This window comes from Nothobranchius furzeri, chromosome 16, assembly GCF_043380555.1.
Source record: "Nothobranchius furzeri strain GRZ-AD chromosome 16, NfurGRZ-RIMD1, whole genome shotgun sequence".
Taxonomy (NCBI): Eukaryota; Metazoa; Chordata; class Actinopteri; order Cyprinodontiformes; family Nothobranchiidae; genus Nothobranchius; species Nothobranchius furzeri.
Window position 1 is genome coordinate 48006700 of NC_091756.1, and position 25488 is coordinate 48032187.

Below are 25488 nucleotides of genomic sequence, written 5' to 3' on the forward strand. Positions count from 1 at the left end.
AAAAAGAGCTATCATATCCTGATCTGCAGCATCATGGTGAGGAGTCTGCGCTCAGCAGATCCCCACGCTGCTGCACTCCTCCTCTTCCACATTGTGACTTTGAAAGAAGACTGTCATAAATGTGACACAGCTGCGCGCACAAGCGACCAGCTGTGTGGGAAATGTCAAAGGTCCGATCTGTTCCCACCTGGACCAACCCTTCCTTCACTGTGGAACGAGCTGTGCGTCAATAACAGCTGTCCTGCAGCCCCCCCACCGGCTGCCACAAGGGGAGATTTCCGTCCTCGGGGTAGGACTTGAGAGACTTTTATTTCAGGTTCAAGGATTTGAGAGAAGTTTTTTTTGTTATCATTCACCATGACTCCTGTGAGAAGTTGCAGGCTGTAGGGCTGCAGATTGGACAGTTTCTTTTGCAAAGTTTGGAATGTTTTCCCAGAATATTGTGTTGCTGCAGTGGTGAGTATGCTTTCATTTGTTGGAATAAAGCTGACACATTTCTAATTCTCTTTATTCTAAGGTTCTGGGTGAGTTGTTATTGTAAATATTTTTTAAACAGTTATTGTAATTTTGATGTATGTTTTTCTTGGCTCCAACAATAATGAGGTGCTCTGTAAAGTTCATATAAAAACTGTTACATCAGGAAATGAACTTTTCCCAGAGTGCAAAGTGCAATAGTGGAATATTTCCATTCTGTTTTATGAGAAACTCACGAGTAAACTTAATAGCATTTATTTTCTCCCCTGCAAAGTGAGCTATCGGCTCTCTATGGGCACATGGCTGTAACATCCAGTGTGGACACTCTGCAGCCTTCTACCCCCCACTATCTCTTCTCCCACCGAGGCAGAGTTTTATTTTTAGCCTGTGTCTTCATGGCAAATTGGCTCACTCTGTGATGCTGTGGATGCTCATAACTAATCATTTCTTTACTGTTACTCTGTGTATCAGTGATATGAGACTATACTGAGGCAGTCTGGCTCCTCACACGTCTATGGATATGGAGGAGGACGAAGGGAGGCGTTCCTTTTAGATGTCAACAGAGAATCTGAAACTCTTATTTATTATAGGATGGACTCCTTGAAGGCCCAACAGTTGGACTAATTAATGCACATTTCAAGCTGCAATGGGGACCATCAGGTAGCTTTTTAATGTGAGTTTGGTCATGCTTTCAAAATAAATATTTAAATAGGAATCTGGTTCTTGCTGGTCTCTCTGGTGTTTTATCCCATGCATTGTGGGTAAATGAGAACATTTCTGATGTCTTTCTCTGCCCGAGTGTATTTGCGTGTCTTGCATCACATGTTCTTGGACGCAGAAGGTGTCGGTTTTGAGTTTCTTTCACCAAGTGAGTCCATGTGACTTGGCCAGGACTCTGTATTTTCCAGAGTATTTAAAAGGTGAAGTGAGGTAACAGATAAATGCAAGTCTTTAAAAAATGCAATCAAATATTTTAATTGACCAAAACAGAAATGCGATTCTGTAAGCATGTTGCTGATTTTTGTGTTTTGCACACAGAGAGCTCTGACTCTGCTGTGCTGAATATGATAAGAGAGGGCTGGAATATTCTCCACATCTTCATCAAATGTAAATGAAAGGCCACACAGGTCAGTTTGAGACAGCAGGGTTAGGGTTAGACAGAAATCTGTCTAGTAGGTTAATCATCTTAAAAAAGCCATATAATACTGTTTAAAAACTGATTTTTCACGTTATTATGACCCAGAAATCAATGAACGATTTACAACCTGGACAACAAGACATTTGGTTTCAGATCAGCTAACAGAGAGATCACAGAAGCCATGTGTAGTATGCCCCTCTGCAGTGATTCCTAATAGTGTGACCAAAAGTCACAAAGAAATGTAGTGTTTATATTAATTAAAAAAGCTGTTTCACCTGATCTGCAGTTGTTATGCAAAATGTGCAAACATGTTTTTATTTCCTTTTTCCAAGTTCCAAGAGTGGTCTGATGTCAACAGAATATCACGAAGAATAAACTTTACGAGGTCTTTAATCTTCATTTCAAGACAATGTCGGTTTTGTGGCTCCACATACATTTTATTTGATGAAAAATGGTGGGAAACCTGTCGACTCATGCAACTGATCGTGTGGATAATAGCATATTTCCTCTGAGCAGAAATTCAACATGTGCAAGTGTGAAGTACAACTGATTACTGCAAAAGAGTGAAAGATGTGAAGCCACCTGTTTTCATGTGGCTCCTGCAAGGTTTGAAATGCAGCATTAACTGTTGAGTATTGGGTGGAGAAGAAAGCTTCCAGAGGGCAAATCAGTGTCAGGAAATGACCCTGTGAGAAAACAAGAGATGGGAATTGTGGCAAATGCCAAAGGAGATCCTAACAAAAGTCATATTTAACTCTGAAGAGCTGTCATTTACAGATTCATTACACCCCCTGAGTGGTGTAAAGAGGGGAGGTTTGTTTAAATCTCTACTTTACCCAGAACATTTTCTCAGTATTTCCTGCACAAACAGGCTTTCATTTTTTTGCACATAAATTTAAAGAAAAAAAAAATCAAAGTCTGCATTTTTGACTTCAGCATGATTTATTTAGAAGCACCCGTAGGTTTCTGGTTAAATGCAACTCATCATAAAAGCTAAAGCCTGCTTTTTGCAGCGATGAGTGTTGGTACTCACACTGGTTGTGATGAACAGATGTCTGTCTACATTACAGCTCTATATCTTCAGCCTGAATGTCCCAGCTCATGTGGCCTTTGCTCCCATGCAAGCTGATATATGTAACTGCAAGGTCAGGCTTCTAAAAGCTATACTTTCATCTCTTTTTCATTTGTTTGCATCAGTTTGGCTCATTAGAACTGTTATGCAATGACTTGTTTCAGTTTAACTATAAAAACATAACCAACAGTAGAAAGTAAGATGGTATAATGATCCCAAAGGAGATTTATATTTTATTTGTTAAACTGATTAGCACCAAGCTATGAGACTACATCAGAGATTATGCCAAGATTTCAAATCCAAAGACAGCTGTTTATGTAGTCTCGAATAGATACCCCCCCCCCCCCCTTAGAAATTTCACAGATGATCTGATGTAGTGTCTGTAAAATAAGCTAAAAAACCCTCAATAAGAAAACAACTACAACAAAGTGTCTTTCATACCTTATATTTCCTAAGGTACTCTACAGCGGCTTGTCGGACACCAGCTGGAGATCATAAAACTAAATAAAATGTAAAAATAGGTTAATAGTAGAGCTGGGTATTGACTCGAATTTCAAGAATCGATTCAATTCCAATTCTCAAGGGTCAGAATCATCACCATCCGATCCAATTCGGTCTGTTCCAGTTCAATATTGATATGGGTCAGTGGTCTCGTCTCTCGTCTCGTCTTCCTCCGCTTATCCGGGTCCGGGTCGCGGGGGCAGCATCCCAATTAGGGAGCTCCAGGCCGTCCTCTCCCCGGCCTTGTCCACCAGCTCCTCCGGCAGGACCCCAAGGCGTTCCCGGACCAGATTGGAGATGTAACCTCTCCAACGTGTCCTGGGTCGACCCGGGGGCCTTCTGCCGGCAGGACATGCCCGAAACACCTCCCCGGGGAGGCGTCCAGGAGGCATCCTGACCAGATGCCCAAACCACCTCAACTGGCTCCTTTCGATCCGGAGGAGCAGCGGTTCTACTCCGAGTCCCTCCCGAATGTCCGAGCTCCTCACCCTATCTCTAAGGCTGAGCCCGGCCACCCTACGGAGGAAACTCATTTCGGCCGCTTGTATCCGCGATCTCGTTCTTTCGGTCATTACCCAAAGCTCATGACCATAGGTGAGGATTGGGACGTAGATCGACCGGTAAATCGAGAGCCTGGCTTTCTGGCTCAGCTCCCTCTTCCCCACGACAGATCGGCTCAGCGTCCGCATCACTGCAGACGCCGAACCAATCCGCCTGTCGATCTCCCGATCCCTCCTACCCTCACTCGTGAACAAGACCCCGAGATACTTAAACTCCTCCACTTGAGGTAGGACCTCAAGTCTGCCACCCGATTCGCATTGCACCGGACCCTTCATGTTCCTCCTGCGGGTGGTGGGTCCACAGTTGGACGAGCCCATGTATCCGGTTCGGGCTGGGCCCGGCCGGGCCCCATGGGCAAAAGCCCGGCCACCAGGCGCTCGCTCACGGGCCCCAACCCCAGGCCTGGCTCCAGGGTGGGACCCCGGTAACCCTCCGGGCCGGGTACTCCGACTCTTCGTTTTAATTGCCATGAAAGATCCTTCGAACCGTTCTTTGTCTCACCCTTCACCTAAGACCAATTTGGGTCAGTGGTAGCCTAGTGAACTAGACCAAATTCTTGCTTTGCAAAGTTTGGCCTAGGCATGCTCCATTGGAACCTCTGCAGCTCCTTCCAGGACTCTGGCTAGCCAATCACAACTCTCTAGAGGGGTTTCAAACACATAAAGAGCTGTGATTGGTCCATAATGGTGGGCCAATCACAGTGCTCTATCCGCTTAGTGAACAAATCACAGAGCTTTATCCGCTTTGTGGGCCAATCAGGGCACTTTATACGCCTGGTGGGTGGGAGGATGCAACAGAGGGAAACAAGAGTATGTCACATTCATTGTCCAGCGGAATGCGGAGATCATTTGAAAGACAACGGTAGAACCCGCCCCACAACCGAGAGCCATCAATGGAGCGTGGCCAGACTAAATAATACATTTATTGGTCTTGCTAAGTAAATAATACATTTATTTAGTCTGGCTTGCCAGGCTAGGTCAGTGCTGTAACGTTTATTTTCTTTAGCTGTCACCTTATGCCTGTAATTCACTGATGCAACTCTGGGTGAGTTACAGTTCACTGGGGGAAACTGTATTAATGCTTTTGGACCCAAACATTAAAATGGCCTTCTGGACTTTTCCTTCCAATTTCTGCTGTAAAAAGCAACACATTCTCACACCCGAAGCATCAAAACATGACGATGGGTGACCAAGCATTCGTTTCTGACACGTTGGGAACCTCAACGCATCAGGAGGCAACGCGCTGTGCCAGAGAGTCGGCTTCCGATTGCTTGCGGTAAAATGCACATTTCACCGACATTTAAGCTCTAACATGTTACTGTTTAACCTACCCCTCACCCCCATCCTAACCATAACCCGGTTGCTCATTCTAAACTTCCTGTTAACCATGTTTGGGAGGGACGTTACAACTCGAAACAAAGTTTTGAAAGTGCAAGAGGGTTAAGGTTAGGATTGGGGTGAGGGAAAGGTGAAATAGCAAGAGGGTAACAACGGAAAACAACGCTCTGGCACAGCACATCGCCCTCTGACAACGCGACGGAAACTAACGTTTGGTCACCGAGTCTAATATTTCGAAGCTTCAGGTGTGAGAACGTGTTGGTAAAAAGACCAAACTATGCTAAACAATTAAATAGGTTGTTGGACTCTATTCAAGTCTTGGAACTTTTATAAGAATCGATTCAGAATCAGTTTTTCTATTTTATCGAGACACTAGCTAAAGCACCATTTTGGCTTCATTGTCACAAAATAATTTTTTTAAATTGCTCTTAAATGTACAAAATAGGGTAAACCTTTGTTTAATAGGGACAGTGGCGCCGTTTTACAACTTTTACCAGCTACATTTTGGGTTTTATTGTTGTTATATTGAAGAGTTTGGAAACAACACACCTTTTCTTTGCAACTTTAAACTCCAAATAGGCCCGAATTCACATCATACGTTAACTTGGAGATAAAGAATCTCACGTACCAACACAGAATATATTATTGTTGTTAATAGCTTGGCGCTTAAATATGGAAAACCCATGCTAATGACTGTAACACATAAACGTAGCTTGGTGCAGACGTATCATTTACCTAACTGACGTGCGAGACAAGGCTTCAGCTTCCTTAGTGGGACTTTTCCAATGTGTGACCAGGCTTCTTTATAAATGGACGTTTGATTGCTTCAGCAGTAGCATCTTGATGTAATGTAATCAGGAAATGTTCCCTACTGAGAAACACATCAATGCTCAGGATGTGTATTTTGAGTTTGGCTAACCTTTGAGAGCAGAGAGACCCAAAGACGGGAAGCTGAAAGGGACAAAAGACGGAGATGTAAAGTCAGATGTGCCTTTGTAGTTTTAGGTGACTGATTAGACCATAATGGAAGGGCTTCAGGGGCTAGTGAGAGGCGGTGTCTGACGTGTGCTTTGGTAATAATGAGCTTTGGTGAGTGACGGGGTTAAGATGAAAGATTAAGAGCTCCAAGTGTCACATAGCAGGATGGCAGGGGGCCTGAGAAGTGTTGGGTGCAGAGGCCGAAGCTCGGTGTGTTTGGGGCCCCATGCAGTACAGAAGAGTCAGCTCAGTAAGATAAGCTGGCATGCTGTCCTGTTTATCAGAGGGATGTGAGGCGCAGAGCGAAAACTCAACCAACGAGGAATGAGCGGAGTCATCGGGCTTCTGTAACGCGACACTCTGCCTTGATTGCCTGCAGCAGCTGTGCAGCCACTGTATCTGTGCGAGCATGTGCATCTCTTTACAGGCGTGTAGGTGCACAATTTTATGTTGGTGAGCAAAAATCTTTCCTGCATTCATGTTTGTAATCACCTTTCAGGGTAAATGAGTCTGTCCCATCATCTCAGCTGACTGGGATGGACTCCAGCTTCTTGCTGATTTATGTTTTATTCATCTATAATTTTTTGTGAGATTTTGCACATTTAAAATTATGAGTAGGCAACGGTTTGCAAATAAAAATCCATTTTCTTATGAGCTACCATCCCTTTTTCTGTCTGACTGGCAATCAATAGATTTTGGAACATTTTAAAGTGCCGATAAACAAAAGTTAGTAAATATTTGATTGGTCCCATAGAGACCGTTAGCTTCTCATTTGCTTTAAGTTTTAAATTATTGCGACTCAATTTCAAATTCAATTCAAAATAGTTTAATCAATTCCATAAACAAAGTAATGTGTTGTTTACCTCATTATTTAAATTTTGTCAGAGTGGCTGTAGGTGACTATAGATTAATTTCTGTTTTTTACCTCTGAAAATATCAACATGCTATAAATATCCATACTTCTTTAAGAAACGTATTGTTTTTTTTAAACATGATAGGAACAAAATAAATAGATTTTCAAAAATTCTACCAAATGTGTAAATGTGTGGTGAAGTTGCTAATGCTAACGGTTAGATTCTCCTAGTAAAGACGTTCTCTGCTGTTTCCTGTATGCTTAAACGACAAGTGAGTTCATGAATGTTAACACTGTAACATAGATCTGTCAAGATTTTCTAATCCTAGTTTCATCGTCTATTTTCTATCAGAAGCTAATGCAGCAGATAGGTGTAGGAGACTATTTTCATGTTCAGCCTGAATGGAAAACTCAGAGTGACTCAGAAATAATCATTAAAAAAAGGGTTTTCAGTGTTCCACACCTTTAAGCTTTAAAAAAATCCTCATCAATTTTCCCAGAATCCTCACATTATTCTCAGAAATCTGAGAAGAAAACTAGTAGAAGCTAACCATTAGCATTAGCAACTCCACAACACAGCAGAACTCCTTCAGGCTTGTGTTGTTTGTGGAGATAAACCATCTGTGTTGCAAAGCAAACAGAGTCAATGGCATAGTCACATTTCTGTTAGCTAATCAGAGGCAATATGTCCAAATATCAGGAAATATTTTCCAAATCCTGTCGTCCAAGCTCTCCTCTCACGTGGCTCGCTTCTACTTCCTGAAAATAGTGCACCAGCCCCATTGTACGACTTACAAGGCATCAATTCCTACTAGGGACCATTGTAAATGCATTAATTGAACGTGTGTTCCATTCATTTAAATAAGGATGATCAAACATTTTATATGAAGGTGTTGGAATATTAAATATTAATAAATAATAAACTAAATAAATTTAAATGCTTAAATCATATAAAAACTAAGGCTCTGTATTTCCATTTCCTCCTCCAGCTGCTTCTAGGGACTCCCCAGGGTGGTGGTCTCCCTTCGCGATGCAAAGATGGCGACCCTGCTCCCTTGCCCTGGCACCGATGTCTTCCGCCCCTTTACCCGGGAATCTCTGGTGGAAATCGAGAGGCTCGCGGAGGAAAGGAGGAACGCAGCACAAGTAGAAAAGGAGGACGGAGAACCAGAGGCTCCACACCGTGATCTGGAGGCTGGGAAGAATCTGCCTCTTATCTATGGAGACCCTCCTCCAGAGCGGCTCAACACACCTCTAGAGGACCTGGACCCCTTCTACAAAACACACAAAGTCAGCCTGAACTCTCTCAGCTAAAACACACAACCCGAGTGAACATATTTGAGCTAATAAACTCCAGATCTGCTTAGGCAGCCGCATATATGGCATTTTAATAGCTTTAGTTCAAGTTAGTCATCCCTAAATATTTAATAAAAATTCTATTTCAGAGATATTTTAACTTATATTATCTACTTTCAGACATTCATTGTGATCACTAAAGGAAACACCATCTACAGGTTCAACGCTGAGCCGGCTTGTTACATGCTGAGCCCCTTTAGTTTGATCAGGAGAGGAGCCATCAAAATTCTCATACATTCATATCCTTTGGCCAGTTTTACTCAAACTAGACTGAACTTGTATTCATGAATCTTACTCTAAAAAAGTACATCTGTCTTTAAGCCTGTTTCCTTAATTCTGACTTAAATTATTTAGCATGTTTATCATGCTTACAATTCTCTCCAACTGTGTGTTCATGACGATGAGCAACCCACCAGCATGGAGTAAAACGGTCGAGTGAGTACGTTTATTCAAATAACATCAACATATTTCTGTCTTTGGTCGTTCCGGTGATTTCTTTACTTTGACCTTTTCTCTCCAGGTATATTTTCACTGGTATTTATACTTTTGAGGCAACAATCAAAGTGTTGTCCAGAGGTTTCTGTGCTGGTTCTTTTACATTCCTTCGAGATCCCTGGAACTGGCTGGATTTCATGGTGATCAGCATGGCGTAAGCATCTTTGTGCCCATCACAAAACAACTTCACGTTACAGTTTGGTTTACTTGATTTTAAGTAACGTCACAATATTCAACACCCAGTCACAAAAGGAGATGCACGTGTGCTTGTTCGTTTATTTCCAGAACCACTGGACAGGTGGTGAATGAATGAAACTCTAAGAAATGAAGGCTTGGGTGTACGTTTACTGGTCATTAACCTTTTTGAGTCAACCGGATTCAGTCTGGTCGTCACCATAGCTAACTAACATCAGCAGATTCCAAAATGGCAGCAACTTGTTCAGTTTTACAGATCGAGTGGCTGAGAGTTCTGTGATGCACATGGCAGAAGGATCGATTCATAAATGAACTAACAAATGAGATATGGTGCCTAATAGCAGAAGCGTAGGGTAAAGTAATAATTAATATCACCAGCAACCAAGGAACTTAAAAACAACATAGTCACAATAACACCCATACAATGTGTTCTCAAATAAAAACTATTTAAACCAGGGGTAGGCAATTCTGGTCCTTTGGTGCCTCTGTCCAGCATGTTTTTGTTTTTCTCTGTTCCAACACACCTGATTTTTATCAGTAGGTTATTAACAGACTTCTGCAGAGCTTGATAACGTGGTAAACAGGTGAATCAACCATTCAATTAGGTGTGTTGGAGCTAAAACGTGCTGGATAGCGGCACTCCCGGACCAGGATTGTCTATGCCTGGTTTAAGAAACCGTGACTTAATTATTATTTTTGAAATTGATTGGTAACTGAGTTTTTCATGCAAGCTGAACATGAAAATAGTCTCCTCCATTAGCTTCTGATAGAAAATACACAGTGAAAATCTAGGATTTCAAATGACTGACAGATCTATGTCATGCTGTCACTTAACATTCATGCACTCACCCATAGCATCCAGGAAATAGAAGCCAACCATTAGCATTAGCAACTCCACCACACAGCAGAACTCCTTCAGGCTTGTGTTATTTGTGGACATAAAATCAACAATGCAGAGCAGAATCAGCGGCAGAGCCGTGGTGCTATTAGACAATCTGAGGCAAGATGTCCAAATGTCAGGAAATAAGACCATAAATCCTGCCGTCTGAATCTACTTTCTCCTCTGGCTGAATTATCCATGCTGAAATAGGCACACCAGAGCTTCCCCCTCAGAGTACAACTTACAAGGCATTAATCCCCACTACAGTAAAATTATGAGTGAAGGCTTTTTTTTCCTTGCAGATTTTTGTGACATTTTATTTAGAAAGTTCAGTCGTCACACAGCAGCAAATACACTGCATCACAATTAGATATCAGTTAGAGTCTAATTATATTTTATCCTTTGTCTTTTCATAGTTACATCACTGAGTTTGTTGATCTTGGCAACGTGTCGGCCCTCAGGACGTTTCGTGTACTTCGAGCCCTAAAAACAATTACTGTGATCCCTGGTAAATTTTCTGCTTTATTAATCTTAATCTGTCATGGCTTGCATTTTATTTTTGAAGCTACACAATTGCAGAGCCTCGGCATGTAGCCTCAAATTATTTAAATGTTATTTAGCAGAGCTGGCTGACTGTCAGTGTCTGCTGACTTGTATTTTCCCAGGTCTGAAAACAATCGTGGGCGCGTTGATCCAGTCGGTGAAGAAAATGAGTGACGTCATGGTTCTGACCGTCTTCGCCCTGGCGGTCTTTGCCCTCATCGGCCTTCAGCTTTTTATGGGAAACCTGCGTCAGAAATGCATTCGCTGGCCCATTCTGATGAATGAAACTGAATTTTTCATTACCACCTCTGATTTTAATGACACATTCAACTTCAGCACCATGAATGATACAGTTTATTCCAACAGCACTTTCAATTTTACTGAATATATAGAGAACCCAGGTGTGTTTACATGTTTATTTCTTTCAGGACAGTTTGTCTTTATAGTGGAGTTGATTTTATTTTCTCGTTTTATTTTAGACAATCAGTATTTTCTGGAGGGTAGCAAAGATGCTCTTCTATGTGGTAACAGCTCTGATGCTGGGTATGTTTTATCCTCTGAATATCTGCTAGACTTGTTTTATCTTTCTTATTTTTGTATTCTAACATTTCTTGAACAGCCAATCTCAATTGAATGTTTATAAAAGTGTGATAACCTTCCTTCTCTCTTGATAGAAAGTGCCCTGAAGGATACACATGCATAAAAGCAGGGAGGAACCCCAACTTTGGGTACACCAGCTATGACACTTTTGGCTGGGCCTTTCTGTCCCTCTTCAGACTCATGACCCAGGACTTCTGGGAGAACCTTTTCCAACTGGTTGGCACATTTTTCAATTATTTCATGGGTCATATCTGTCCTCCATTGATTCTAGTACATCTACAGGTGGAAAATTGTTTCTAAGTTTTTGTAGCTTTTGCTTTGCTCCTAACACAGACGCTACGAGCAGCAGGAAGGACATACATGCTGTTCTTCGTGGTGGTCATTTTTCTGGGCTCCTTCTACCTCATCAACCTCATCCTGGCTGTGGTAGCCATGGCTTATGATGAACAGAATCAAGCAACACAACAGGAAGCCATTGAAAAAGAGGCAGAATTCCAACGTCTGCTAGAGCAACTCAAAAATCAAGAGCAGGTAAGAAAAGAGAATGGTTAAATAGAGTTTAATGGTTTGGTGTTTATGTTTATTCTAGTTTGTGTCTGCTAAATTTATGAAAACAAACAAAAAAAACTACAAACAAATTGTGTTCATTCTTCTGGTTTTGTCAAAAGCAGCCCTTAAAGACGACGTTCACAGAGAAACGTGTCTGAAAAGTGATCGGTCACGCTGAGTTTCACATCCAGGCTGAACGTGAAAATGGTCTTCCACCCAGTTCTTGCATTAGCCGGCAAAATAGACTTAGAAACAGTCGGATCAGACTAAGCCACACAGATCTACATCACTGTACATTTGCATTCATGTACTCACCCACCGTGGCTCGAGATCAGGAAGGCTGCTGTTGGTTTGGTGGCCAGGAGAGCTGGCACGTAGTGGCTAGCTAGCTGTTATATTCTTTGCCTGACTGAATTAAAACTTTTTGTATCAGGACCTAACATTTATTAAATATCTTAAAATACAGTTTTTGCTGTGATAGTATTTTTGAACGATCCACCTACATCAGATTAAAGAGTGGTAAGAATTCAGAGTGAAAGTTTTAGCTTTCCTAAATATGTGCTGACAGAATTCAAACAAAACCAAGATAAAATTTAATCACTGCCTCATCGAGTTATTGAAGTATTGAGTTGCCACAATTGAAACAGTTCAAAAGCTCCAAGCATCTCTCCCCTGTGAGGAAAGAACCAGGGAGGTTTAGGTTGGCCCGGCTCCGACCGAGCTGCAGCTAGTCGCGTACCGGATCACGGAATGAAACCCATCATAACCGTTAGCATTAGCAAGTCCAAAACATGGCAGAACTCCTTCAGGGTTGTGTTATTTGTGGAAAGAAGACATTACTGTTGCAAAGCAAACAGTCAGTGATAGAGATGCGTTGCTGTTAGCCAATCAGAGGAGAGATATCTGAGTATCATGAATTATAACAAATCCTGCTGTTTTCTGCCCCCCTCTCGTTCGGCTAACAACTTCCTGAAGCAGGAGTGCCAGAGTTAATTTTTCTGTAGAGAATGACTCAAAAAGCCTTCATTCACACTTGAGTTCACAGCAGATTTATTAAAATAACGATTACATGGTCACTTGAACAGGTACTACCTCAGCTAACTCATCCGATCCATAAAGTCTGCAGCTCTGGAGCTTCGTGTGGCTCTTCAGTCCCTCAAAAGTGGTTTCCTGTAACTCAGAATAAAAATGACTGCGTTTAAATTTAGAATGACAACATGAAACAATAGTTAGTTTGAAATTCTACAGCAGAATAACAAAAACATGTTTAGTACAAGATTTAGTTAAATATGTCTCAAGGGCTCACCAAAAAGTTTTTACTTGCTCTCTTTTTGTTCATGAAACTTTATCAAAAATGTTTACGTGAAAGCTAACATTTTACATGTTAGGACCAATGACTATAGAAAATATAAACATACCACCTGCATCGTCACCAGGTTTATGAAGAGCTGAACTGAAGCCCAGTCGCTGAGAGCGGGGCTGTGAGGGTGGACCAAGATGCCCAACAAACTCTGAGATGATGTAGCTGTAGAACTATTCATGTATTCATTTCTGCTTAACACTAAAAAATCAGAGTCACATTGGAATTTAACTTTCAATTTTAAGTCAAGTTGATTTATGGTTTAAGAAAAATTATGTTCAGTTAGAGAAATGTTTTAGTTATAATGTTTATGGTTGTTCTGCAGCGTTGCGATCACAGCAAACTAGTTCCTACATTTTATTTTTGTTGAAAAAAATTCACCCCTTTCAAATAAAGCAGCATAGAAAATCACATCATTTGAAATTAACCAAAATTTTCATCTTCTGCTGAATAGGCTCAGATTCATGGAAGTCGAGCGACTCTGGCCAGTCAAAAGTCCGCGTCTGAAAAAGCAGATGATGAAAAGACTTCCTCACATGGTGAGACTGTAAAGGACTGCAATGGGAGGATCATCCCTCAGTTGCTGATCAGAGCGCCCACCATGGATGAGGTTAGTCGGTCACTCAAGATAACCTGTTACCAGAGACTCCTCATTGTCTTTTCTTATTTTTATCCATGTCTATTCAGAGACTTTCTAATCATATTCTATAGTCTGCTGTAGATTATGAACTCAAGGGCAAGTCATCGGACTCGCTGCACAGCACGCTTCATGTGGATCAGCAAGGCCTGAAACAAAGATCTGCGAGTGCTACGACTATGCTTTCAGCCATTGCTATTGAAGGTACGGGGCCTACAATCCCTTAATATGAGCTACGTATTCTAACATCGATTAATGTTACAGTTGGAGCAATATTAATGTTTTTCTTCAGGCAGTTTATTTAATGGTTACAAAGTGGCATTTTAAAGAGCCTTTTGATGGATAAGGAAACAGATTCAGAATCTCATTGGGCTGTGAAAATTGACGACTTGTTGGAGAAAATAATTTATGGGGAAAATATGCAAAGTTTCTGTTGGAAACACAGAATTTACTTAATTGTCTTTCGTGTTTTGTAATTTTAGATAATGGTGTAATTATTATTGGAGTGTTAAGCCCTTTGGTCAGCCTTTTTGTTGGAAAGTGCTTTAGAATTAAAGCTTAATGATGATGATGATGACGATGATGATGATGATGATGATGATGATGAAAAAGTATTGATCCAGATCATGTAAAGCATAAAACGGCATTACAAGAAAATTCCTGCAGTTGTCAGTCAAATATTTGTTCTGCAAATTATAAACTGAATACCTTAAAACATATAAGTTCACTGAGAAACGTATCAAATTTGTTCAGTTTGAAATATGATCGGGGCTGCACAGTAGTGCAGTGGTTAGCGCTGTTGCCTTGCAGCAAGATACTTCTGGGTTCACATCCCAACCTGGGGTCTTTCTGCATGGAGTTTGCATGTTCTCCCTGTGCATGCATGAGTTCTCTCTGAGTGCTCCGGCTTCCTCCCACAGTCCAAAAACACGACTGTCAGGTTAATTGGTCTTTCTAAATTGTCCTTAAGTGTGCTTGATTGTTTGTCCTGTGTGTCTCTGTGTTGCCCTGTGATGGACTGGCAACCTGTCCAGGGTGTACCCCGCCTGCTTGCCCAGAGACTGCTGGAGATGGGCACCAGCTCCCCCTGCATGGACAAGCATGTTGTAAAGTAGACAAGGCCTGCTTCATCAGTGTGACACCCATGACACCAGGAGGAAGCGATAATTATATTTTTATTAATAAATCACTGTTTAACAGATTTACTTCACATTAAGTGAAAGAGGGCTCTTCTGAGTGTCTGAGGAATGTGTGATGTCCGAGAGTCTTGCTAAATGGCCATTTTACACGTGTTAGATTCTGATTTGTCTAAATCTGTAAACAACAATTAATAAAAGGAACAACTCCTCTAAAAGTTAGTTTTAGCAAGACCCTCAGACATCTCAGACACTCAGAAGAGGCCTCTTTCACTTAATGCGAAGTAAATCTGTTAAACAGTGATTTATTAATATAGTTATATGTTAATATGCTGATAATAAACCATTATTAAATTTAACAAGTAGACTCATTTGGTGTGTTTCAGATCTGAAATAAGTCGTGTAATAATAAACATTTACGTCGATTCATTCATTCCTGTGATGCAGTCAAGACATTATTAAAACACTTTAGATAAAACACTCATTGTTTAATTTAATTGTTCTTAACCTGTAAAGTAAAGAAATCATTTTATGAGCCAGAATAATTTTTATTAAAAGGGAGTTAGATAAAAGTCTTGTCTCCTGTTAGGGGACCTTGGCTTTGTAGGCCCGCTAAGTCAGGAGATATTTCATTATCGCTTCCTCCAGGTGTCATGACACCACCGGTGTCGATAGTGGTACACTGATGAATCAGGCCTTGTCTACGTTACATATCCAGTGAAAGAAATCATTTTATGAGACCAAAATAAGAATAATTTTGTTGAAAGAGAAAAGTTTCTCTCCTGAAGAGATTTGTGAGTTGCAGGCCAGATAAGGGAGTCAGGAGAAGGAATTTATTATGGCTTCCTTCTGGTGCTATGCTCGGACGACACTTCTGCATCAGTCCTGCCAGCTAACCCTCCCCTGACCCTGCTGAACCCCAATCACCACTACTTTGACCAAGCTCTCCTTGAGGGCATACGTCGGTATGTATGTCGGTGTGTACGTCGATGGCAGCTCTTCTTGACACAGTGCTGAACTGAATTCAGGCGTGGGTGTCGTTTGGCTGAACTCTGACCAGAAGTGCTCTTGGTACCAGCTGGGCCCTCGGACCTCACAATTCGCAGAGGTAGCTGGGATCCTGATAGACTACAACTTGCTGCTATTCGTGATGTTCGCAAACTGGTGATCTGCATCGACTTGGACTGCACTAGACTTGACTCAAAGAAAATGGATGGATGAAATACGATCGGTCACGCTGAGTTTTAAATGTGTGCTAAACATTAAAACAGTCTTCAACCCCTGTTTCCTGCATTAGCTGCCAAAATAAAATAGACGGAGAAATGCTTGGGGACAGAAAAAGACAGGCTCTATTATGTCACATATAGAAATATTTGCAACCATGGACTCACACACACATTGGCTTGTAACCACAGAAGGCCGTTGTTGCAGCCAGGAGAGAGCAAAGTGTGTCTTAGCTAGCAGAAGCGTTGCAAATGGAGGCAGCCGAAGAGTGGCATTAGTGTAAGCCAATCGGAGGTGGGGTATTTCAACATCATGAAAATTAATGAGTAACCAGCTTAGTGGCCTAGTGGTAGAGTGTCCGCCCTGGGACTGGGACATCGAGGTTTGATTCCCAGTAGGCCCATACCAAAGACTTCAACAATGGGAATCAATACCTCTCTGCTTGACACTCAGCTTTAAGGAGTTGGATTGTTGTTAAACAACCAAATAGTTCCCGAGCGCAGCCACTGCTGCAACTCACTGCTCCTCTCCATGAGGATGGGTCAAATGTTGAGATAAATTTTACCAGTGTGTGATGATGGAACTTTAAGTTTGACTTTAAGACACCAAATCCTGTTGTTTTCCACCCCCCACTCCTCTTGAAACAGAAACGCCAGAGGTTTTCTTTCCGCTGAAAATGACTCTCAAGCATCCATTCAAACAGACTACAGCAAATTTATTTTTCAACAGGAGCTTGTCACAGATAAGTTAATCACACCATCTGCAGCTGAGATCCCTGTCAGCATTTAGGGTCATGCCCTCATGGTGCTAAGCCTCGTGGCTTTTTAATCTAAGCACACTGGTGCAGCAACACTGGTATGAAATCAGGCACCACACATACATGAGCTGATTTATCAGATAGATGAAATCAACCCATGTGATCATGTATGCCAACAACTGTGCTTTAGACTTGTGTCTTTAGACTTGTTTTTTGCATATAATTTCATCTTCTCTTGTTTGTGTGTGTGTGTGTAGAGTTGGAGGAAGCTCAGAGGCCGTGTCCACCATGCTGGTACAAGTTTGCAGACATTTTCTTGAAGTGGGACTGCTGTGTGCCCTGGGTTGTCTTTAAAAAGTGGGTACACTTTGTGGTCATGGACCCTTTTGTTGACCTGGCGATCACCATCTGCATTGTGCTCAATACCCTTTTCATGGCCATGGAGCATTACCCAATGACCCCAGAGTTTGACGACATGCTCTCAGTAGGAAATCTGGTGAGTGTTTTACACATTTAATTCAGATTTACAGCAGTTAAACAATTCAACATCCCAAATCTTAATTTTGGAGTTTTCTTCATGCTTTTTAGGTTTTTACTGGGATTTTCACAGCTGAGATGGTTTTCAAGCTAATCGCCATGGACCCTTACTACTATTTTCAAGTTGGCTGGAACATTTTTGACAGCATCATTGTCACTCTCAGCCTGGTGGAGTTGGGGTTGGCAAATGTCCAGGGTCTGTCAGTTCTTAGGTCCTTTCGTTTGGTAAGACATGATCATTCTTTTTCTTTTTACACTTTGGAGAGTTGGCTTGTTTTTGCTGTGGGTGGTGTGGAATTATGCTTAGTCAGCAATTAAGCTACTGTCAGTGATTTCTGTTTGACAAATCAGGGAAATATTCCAAAAAGGATGCAGTCCTTACAGGCAAGCATCAATCAGACCAGAAATGGAAGAGTCATTTGTTTGGAGGGTGGCTGCAGCTTTTTTCTGCTCTTTCTGAATCATCATTTAAATGCAACCGGACTCACTGTTTCGCCCAGACCACCCAAAAAGTTCTGCATTGTGTAAGTGACGAATGACTCAGGAGTTCAGGTTCAGCCTACTGACGGCATTTTTACTCTGCACAGAATGGGATAACAGTTCAGCAGCAGTGAAAATCACCCAGCTGATCTCAGCTCATTTCCCTCTGTGGGGGGTAAATATTGTTGCTTTTAAGCTTAATATACTTCCTTTACTTATGACCAATAAGATATGATATTCTATATAAATATAGAGTATCAACCTGATTGGTCTTTGGATGTTTAATCAGAAGATTGTAGGATTCTTTGCTTTTTCAGTGATCAAACACGCTTCGTACCAATTCAGACAGAGTCAGGTTTATAAAAGGCAAGACATTTATTTTCTAAACAATTAAAAACAAGACAACTAGGGAACACTTTATGTGATGACTGGATCTAAGTGGATGGAATGTGAGGTGTGATGATGTGTGTGAATGTGATAATATCAGAACCTTCGTATCTAGAGAAGAACTGAGTTCTGGGTGTGAAAAGAATTTGGTTTGCATTAAAATATGAAGGTGATTCTTATCAAAACCACATCAGATGCAATTCATGCTGTGTCTGCCTCACCTTTTTTGGAGACCCTCTTCGCGGATCCGAAGGTCAGGAAGGTCGGATGACCTCTGGGCGCCGAGGTTCAGTAGACTAACCGCAGCACCGACGCTCCAGTCCAGAGATGTCACCCGAGTCACAACAGATAGATGAGATCGTTTGCGTCTAGAAGGACTCTCAGGGAGTCAGAACTGTATCAGCTTTGTTCTGCAGGAACCATTTGCTGTGTCAGCTTCAGCATGTAGCAGGTTTTTGACAGCTTGTCAAATGATGCTCTGGGCTAAAGAGGTTTTTGCTCCGGATGGCTGGTCCGTAGCTTTCTCTAGAACTGACTCACGGCAAAGTGAGCTCTGTTTTAATGATTGCCATATTTTGATTACCTGGCCAATCGGGACGTGCCATGTTAAGAGGTGTTACCAAACAAACCTCAGAACATTACACCTTCTTTCAGATACAGGACGCTCTGATTTGTGGGCAAGAAAATATTTATGAGCAGAAATTACTTTAACTTTAATTAATCTCCAATGAACATTGTGTCTGAGTGTAGATAATGATTCACTTGTTAAATCAAACATCACTGATCATAACACCAAAATGTTTCGTTGTAATAATAACATTAATTTCAACCACAGTAATTTAAGCAAAGATTAATAAAAAACATTTCATTAGTATTCATATAACATTTGTTCATTCAACCATATTATTATTTAATGATTATTTAACTTATGAGTTGTAAACGTTTCTTTTTCATGAGAGTGAACAATCCTGCAGCGTTATCAAAAGAAGGCTTTGTTTGGGAACACAGGCTGACATCTTGTTCCTCCTGAAATGTCAACAAGATTTGCAGAACCTTGTGGCTTGTTGGAAGATAGAATGTAAAATCCACCTTAGAGGGTGGAAATAGGTCTGTAGATGACCGTTGGCATGTAGGTCAATCTGTAGGTGAAAACGTTACACCTCCATTACAGCTTCAAACCGATTGATTCGGGAGGAAATGACATCACAGGATAAGGCCGTTCAAAATAATAGAACCAAGCATTTCTCAAAATGTCTAAAAATATACTTTTAAAATCAGAATCTTACAACGAACATGAAAAACAATGAACTTAAAACAATTATTTAGAGTAAATACATTAATGTAAATATTTAATTTGTAAATTAAATAAAAATACATAATTAAATAAGTTAATTACATTAAATGAGGAATTTTTGGTGGAACGAATTATGCATTTTTCTTGCCATGCTACATAAACATTGTAGTGGTTTGGTTCCTGCATTGGTGGTTTAAATTTGCATTTACAGAAAAACTGTTTCAAGGACTTTTCCCCAGCATAAAAAAAAACTCACTGTGCAAATTTGTGTCATACAAACAAGTAAATGTTTAAAAAATGTTATGTTTACCTCTACGTAGCAATCTGATGACTGAATATTTTCTCAGGTAGAAAAGTACATAAAAAGACCAAACCTTTTGAAAAAAGCCAAATAAAACCCTTCTAACTTTGTAATCTCATATTTAGCATAGGCTAACAGCTAACCAGAACAGGGTCTAATAGGTATTTCTGCCATTTTTATTCCAAAGCAAAAGTTAGACTGCTAAATCAAAAACAACATAGAAGAATAACTACTATTTAGAGAGACGGCACAATCCATGCTGGTTAGAGAGGGTATGTTTCAAGCAGCATTATCTATTAGAAAAACAGAATTATCTATTAGAAAATGGGTTCAATGAAAAGTTAAGTAGCAGTTAGCTTGACTCCTTCATGAGAAATTCTCTTGGCAGATTTTACATCTTTCCCCAACCCAACGAAGGAAATAACAAACTAATTAACCATTTTAGTGGCGTGTAATTATGTGTATTATTTACTATATTTACCTTTTCTGTCTCTTTTTACTGGAAAAAGCTGCGTGTCTTCAAACTGGCAAAATCCTGGCCCACGCTCAACATGCTGATCAAGATCATCGGTAACTCTGTTGGAGCTTTGGGAAACCTTACTTTGGTGCTGGCCATCATCGTCTTCATTTTTGCCGTTGTGGGCATGCAACTTTTTGGAAAGAGCTACAAGGACTGTGTTTGCAAGATCTCATCAGACTGTGAGCTGCCACGATGGCACATGAATGACTTCTTCCACTCATTCCTCATCGTATTCCGAATCCTGTGTGGAGAATGGATTGAGACGATGTGGGACTGCATGGAGGTGGCCGGACCTGCAATGTGTTTTATCGTCTTCATGATGGTCATGGTTATTGGGAATCTAGTGGTGAGTCCCTCAGTGATTAAACCTTGATTATGGGTGAAAGATCCAAAACATGTAAATAAATCAGACGCTTGGCTTTACTCATCTATACATAAGATATACTGTATTTGCAATCGCGCATATTTCCTGCCTTTCAAAGGAAGTGGTGTTTTAATTTAGCTCAGACAGCTTGTGACATCCGACAGTGCTGCTGACCTGAGTATGTGCTAAGATCTTGCTCAAGAGACCACGCTTCTGCTGAGGAAACAAACACAAACAGCTGAGCGACCAGAGCTCTGGTGGCAGGAGGTGATGCTGTTTGTAACAATCTAAAGCTCTGTCCACACGTAGCCGGATCTCCAAAAACGAAAATGTTTCTATGATTCAGCATCCACACAAAAACACAGATTTATGTAACAAAAACTTATCTTTTTAAAACAGCCAAAGTGAAGAGTTATGTTTTTTCAGTTTTAAGCGTATCTGTGGACAGAAATAACTGGAGTTTAAGGTTTCACAAAATGCTGATGGCCCATGTGCGACCTGTGGAAGACTTCAGAGCTGTGCTCGGGTTTTCAAACTACATTTAACTAGTAGTCAAACTAGGTATAAAACTACATTTTAGAGCAATTCTACCTCCATATCGGTCCACACAAAAGAGCTAAGCGCCATGTTTTATGTTTTGTTGAAGTTGAGCAGAAAGACTAAATGGATAGGAGTCGGGGGAACTACTGCAGTTCTGGCATGTCTATGAATGTGTTTAACAATGCACTTATGCGGTTACATGTTGATGGAGTTTTTTCTTTAAACAAGGTGGTGTGGGTGTTATGTTTTGGGAGGGCAGATGTTAATTTTTTAGTGTGGACAAGGTCTAAGAGCATATATAATAGAAACAGATAAAGCTAGCTTATTCTTGCTTTAGCATTCTGTTACTATTTTTGCACCATAGCCGATAAGCTTGATAAAAGTGTGCCAAACCAAAGGTTTGTCTGGGTGGATATTTGGTGCAAAGTTAAAATGGCCAATCCTTAGGTGGAGCAGTTGGTTTGCACTGTTGCATGGCAGACATGAAATGGGCAATACACTACAATAAGGGTCCCTTTATTAGCATTACTCGGTGCATTATTAGACATTAATTAATAAATCATTAAATAAAGTATCAACAACTGCTTAATATTAATGTTAATTTTAAGTAACCCCCCCCCCCTCTCCACCCCCCACCCCCCCACACACACACAGACACACACACACACACTCACACCCCCCACCCCCCACGCACGCGCAAGTGAGCTGGTTGAACTTTCACATTTTTAACTGACTAACTCTGACGAGCACCAGGTATGTCAGCTAAACAGTGGCCGCCACACTGAAGTTGCAAGTAGTAAACCTTTATTGCAGACTCACAGTCCAAAGAATACATAAGTGTGATATTCTGGCTACAGATGGCAGTGAGGTCTGTAAAGGGTCCTTTTTGCACATATTGGCTCAAGAAAATTATTTAAAAATATGAAAAAGTTGCGGAGTATCCCTTTAAATAACTTCAAACTATCCAACATGAAACAGAGCAACAAAACAAATTTTAAATAACAAACTAAACTCTGTAAGTTAATTATTTATAGACTTAACTATTTACAGGTAAATTACTTAGAAATGCTAAGATAATCACACAGGAACATTTGTAGAGCCTGCCTGAAAAGACATTCTACGTACGCCACGTCTCCTTTGCTCTCATTGAAATGTAACAAATGTTTGTGTTCCACGTGATCAAGTAGTTCCAGCTCAATGAAAGCTCGCTCTCTGACAGCCATTGCTCCTTGAGTGGAAATATTTAACAAGAATAGGAACAATGAAAAATTCCAATATAAACACAATAATCTAAAATTTAAATTTACACATCCTTCAAGACATTTGCACTTGCAAGCTTAAGTAAATAAAATGTAAACTGTGGTCAACCAAAGACATCACTGCAGTAAAGCCCTGCCAGAAAGGGTCTATGCCCCCTACTGTCCTGGTGTAAAGTTGCGTTGCAAAACTGGCACACCGACAGTGAAGTATGAAAGGAAAATGTTTCCATCAATACTTGTGCGTGTGTGCAAACGCTCTGATGGAGAAGTATGAATTAGGCTTTTAGAGTCTGACACCTCATCTAGTGACTTTTGGACACCAGGGGCCTCATTTATAAAGCTTGCTTATGCCCATAACGGGGTCGGAAAACTGCGTAAGCAACTTTCCTTGCAAACTTTGGGATTTATAAAAGAAAACGTAGCAGAAAAATGTGCGCAACTTTAAGTTGACTAAGGACCTTGCTTACGCACATTTTGGACATGGAGAGCACCTGCAGTGGTGCTGCTGAAAAGGATAAAATTATGAAATCCTGTAGCATTATCACTTGTACCACTTCGTTTTCACACAGAACAAGACCCCCACACGCACACACATACGCGTGCACACTCACACATGCACAGCCTGAAGCATAGAATACAGGATGCTGAACATCAGCAGGGGGACAGATTGAGACAGAATGTCATGCGTCTGTGACAGCGTGAGCTTCCTGTCACTGTGACCCGATTGATCATGCGCCCTGGCTACATGGCCAAGGGGGATGTTCCTTTGGCTGACTGTTTAGAGCATGTGACTCTCACCTGGGAGTCTGGGGATCAAATCCTGATTGGACCATTTTTTAATATCCGCCACAGATCTCTCTGAAGAACTCAGCATTGACGACTTCAGCAACACTGTGCCACTCCGTGGATTTTATCTTATTTGTTTTGCAAAAGTACTTCCTTTCATTTTTCCACCTCACCCACAAGTACCTCAATTTCTGCTTCTGTGAAATTGTGCTTCCTTGATCTGCGGTCGCGATCTTAATGGTGGAGCGCTGCAACGAGCCAACTTATGTATATGCATGAGATCCACAAGGCACTTTGCACTGACCATTTATGGCAGAAAGTGGGCGTGGTGAGGGCGGGATGTGACACAGAAGCAGCTGAGAACTTTTCTAGGTAGTCTCTGATTTATAAAGCGCAGATTGCATGAAGCTGTGCGTACTCTGTGTTTTACAGTTCACAAACCTACTTAGCGTGAGTAAATTTTTTTGCTGAGCTTAAGTAAGGTTTTAGTAAGTTTAGTAAGTTTAGTAAGGAGTCTACGCAATGTTTGATAAATGAGACCCCAGCTTCTTAGCGTCAAGGACAAAGACAAATAAAATATAAACATTTCCCAGTACATCAGCAAACATGCAAACTATTCTTCTATGAAAAAAAAAGAAAATTTGCACATGATCAGATCCCTAGAAATGTTTTTAACCAAATTAAAAGTAACCTGAGTGACTTTTACAGAGAAATTTTGCACATTGCTTTTTACTCCACCTACACCATATTCTGTGCAAAATCTTTCAGGTTAAAACCTGCAGAATTTTTCAGCTCATTCATTGTAAGATGAGGTTTGAGCAGCAGCTTAGTATTTCCACCAGCTCTTAACTGATTCACAGCCTCCAAACAGGAAAGACGAAGATCAGCCAGTACATGTAACCGTGATAACCTGCTAAACTTGGCAAACAGCAATCAAAAAATAACTAACAGAGTTAAGGATCTAAAAATAGCAGCAGCATGTGGATGCAGACAGTTTACCGATGCAACATCACAGTGCCAATATGAACTTTGAGGTGTGCATTTGAGAAGAAGCAGAACTTTGTGTTGAGCTGATTACATTTGAAACACTCGTACTCAAAGTCTAGTCACTTAAGAGAGAATAATTTGTATATTAGAGGAGAGTTGCATTCTAAAACAAATAAAATAAAAAATCTGTTCTTCTGAAGCAACATTTTAAGAGAAATGTTGCTTACGTGCAATAAATGTATCACCTGTAAGTCTTAGATTCATATTTGAATGCTTTATTTAATCTGTCTGTCTGCTAAGGTGTTGAACCTTTTTCTGGCCTTGCTGCTCAACTCGTTCAGTGGAGACAACCTCTCAGGAGTGGACGACGACGGAGAGATGAACAATCTCCAAATTGCCATCGGCAGGATCACATTGGGCATCAACTGGTTTAAAGCATTTGTTGTTCAAAAAGTCCAGCAGATTCTTGGCCGAAAACCCAAGGAGCCCGACGAGGGCCCGGCTGACGGAGCAGACGCTAAAACAGAGGGAATTGAAATGAACCACCTGGAGACCTGTCAGGCTTTTAACGTAGCAGATGGACTATTAGTTTGCCTGGTTGAAGGCCAGCCATCTGGATTTATTGTGGATGGAGATGCCAGCCTGAACGTGCCAATCGCTGAAGCAGAATCAGATTTTGAAAACCTGAGCGAGTATGACCAGGATGATGATGATGATGATGAACAAGATGTTGCAGATAAGGCAGACAACTTTGAGAGGACAAATGAGAGAGATATTCAGCAAACTACGGTAATAAATCCACACAACTAAGCTATTTATTTGTATGTATCTTCATAATCTATTTATGTTGATAACAATAAACAAAAGAGAAGCAATAACACGTACATTTGTGACAAGAATGGGATTCTTTGAGAGTTTATAACCGCAAATGTGTTATTTCTACTTCTGTAGAAGTAGCCAAAAGTCTGTAACCTTGTTTTCAAAAAAGTTAGTACACTTTTGGATCACCCAGATAAAAATAAAATAAACTGAACCATCAGTTTCAGTAATAATAGAAATAGAACTCAGGTTCAAGGAGCTATCCTAGATTAGCTTCCTTGGGCTATTCTTGAAATGTTCATTTTTGATGAAATACTTGGCCTTTTGGTACGCTACACCTACTTTTGACTTACTTGTGGAGATGTGTTTTTCCTCAGTAGTTCACATCTAATCTCAACACTTCCTGCTAATTGTTTCTGCTTAGTGGCGCTATGTTTAGTGATGCAAGTATGTCTGCCCCGCCCTCTACAGATCAGATTAATTTAGTTATTTATTCTCAGAGAAGTCAGCATGAAGAAATTCATCAGATATAACAAATCAAACATGCTAAAACACAGAACTACTTAAT

General features: G+C 40.8%; 1 protein-coding gene across 4 annotated transcripts in view; it reads left to right on the plus strand.

The window, feature by feature from the left end:
• The first annotated feature begins 227 nt into the window (after positions 1-227).
• scn4aa (sodium channel, voltage-gated, type IV, alpha, a) overlaps positions 228-25488 on the plus strand; it is a 40722-nt gene continuing 15461 nt past the window's right edge. Inside the window, exons 1-17 of one of the 4 annotated variants that reach the window (XM_054749345.2) lie at positions 247-456; positions 1065-1147; positions 7904-8204; positions 8391-8509; positions 8616-8705; positions 8791-8919; positions 10257-10348; positions 10506-10784; positions 10863-10926; positions 11058-11199; positions 11317-11514; positions 13347-13502; positions 13604-13733; positions 16904-17142; positions 17235-17408; positions 20155-20511; positions 24402-24890. In XM_054749345.2, the coding sequence (XP_054605320.2) occupies positions 7953-8204; positions 8391-8509; positions 8616-8705; positions 8791-8919; positions 10257-10348; positions 10506-10784; positions 10863-10926; positions 11058-11199; positions 11317-11514; positions 13347-13502; positions 13604-13733; positions 16904-17142; positions 17235-17408; positions 20155-20511; positions 24402-24890 (2910 nt within the window). In that variant the 5' untranslated portion in view covers positions 247-456; positions 1065-1147; positions 7904-7952. Of the gene's footprint in view, positions 457-1052; positions 1148-7903; positions 8205-8390; positions 8510-8615; positions 8706-8790; positions 8920-10256; positions 10349-10505; positions 10785-10862; positions 10927-11057; positions 11200-11316; positions 11515-13346; positions 13503-13603; positions 13734-16903; positions 17143-17234; positions 17409-20154; positions 20512-24401; positions 24891-25488 lie in introns of those variants that run through there. The other 3 variants (XM_054749346.2, XM_015962747.3, XM_070545763.1) reach the window with 3 other exon arrangements.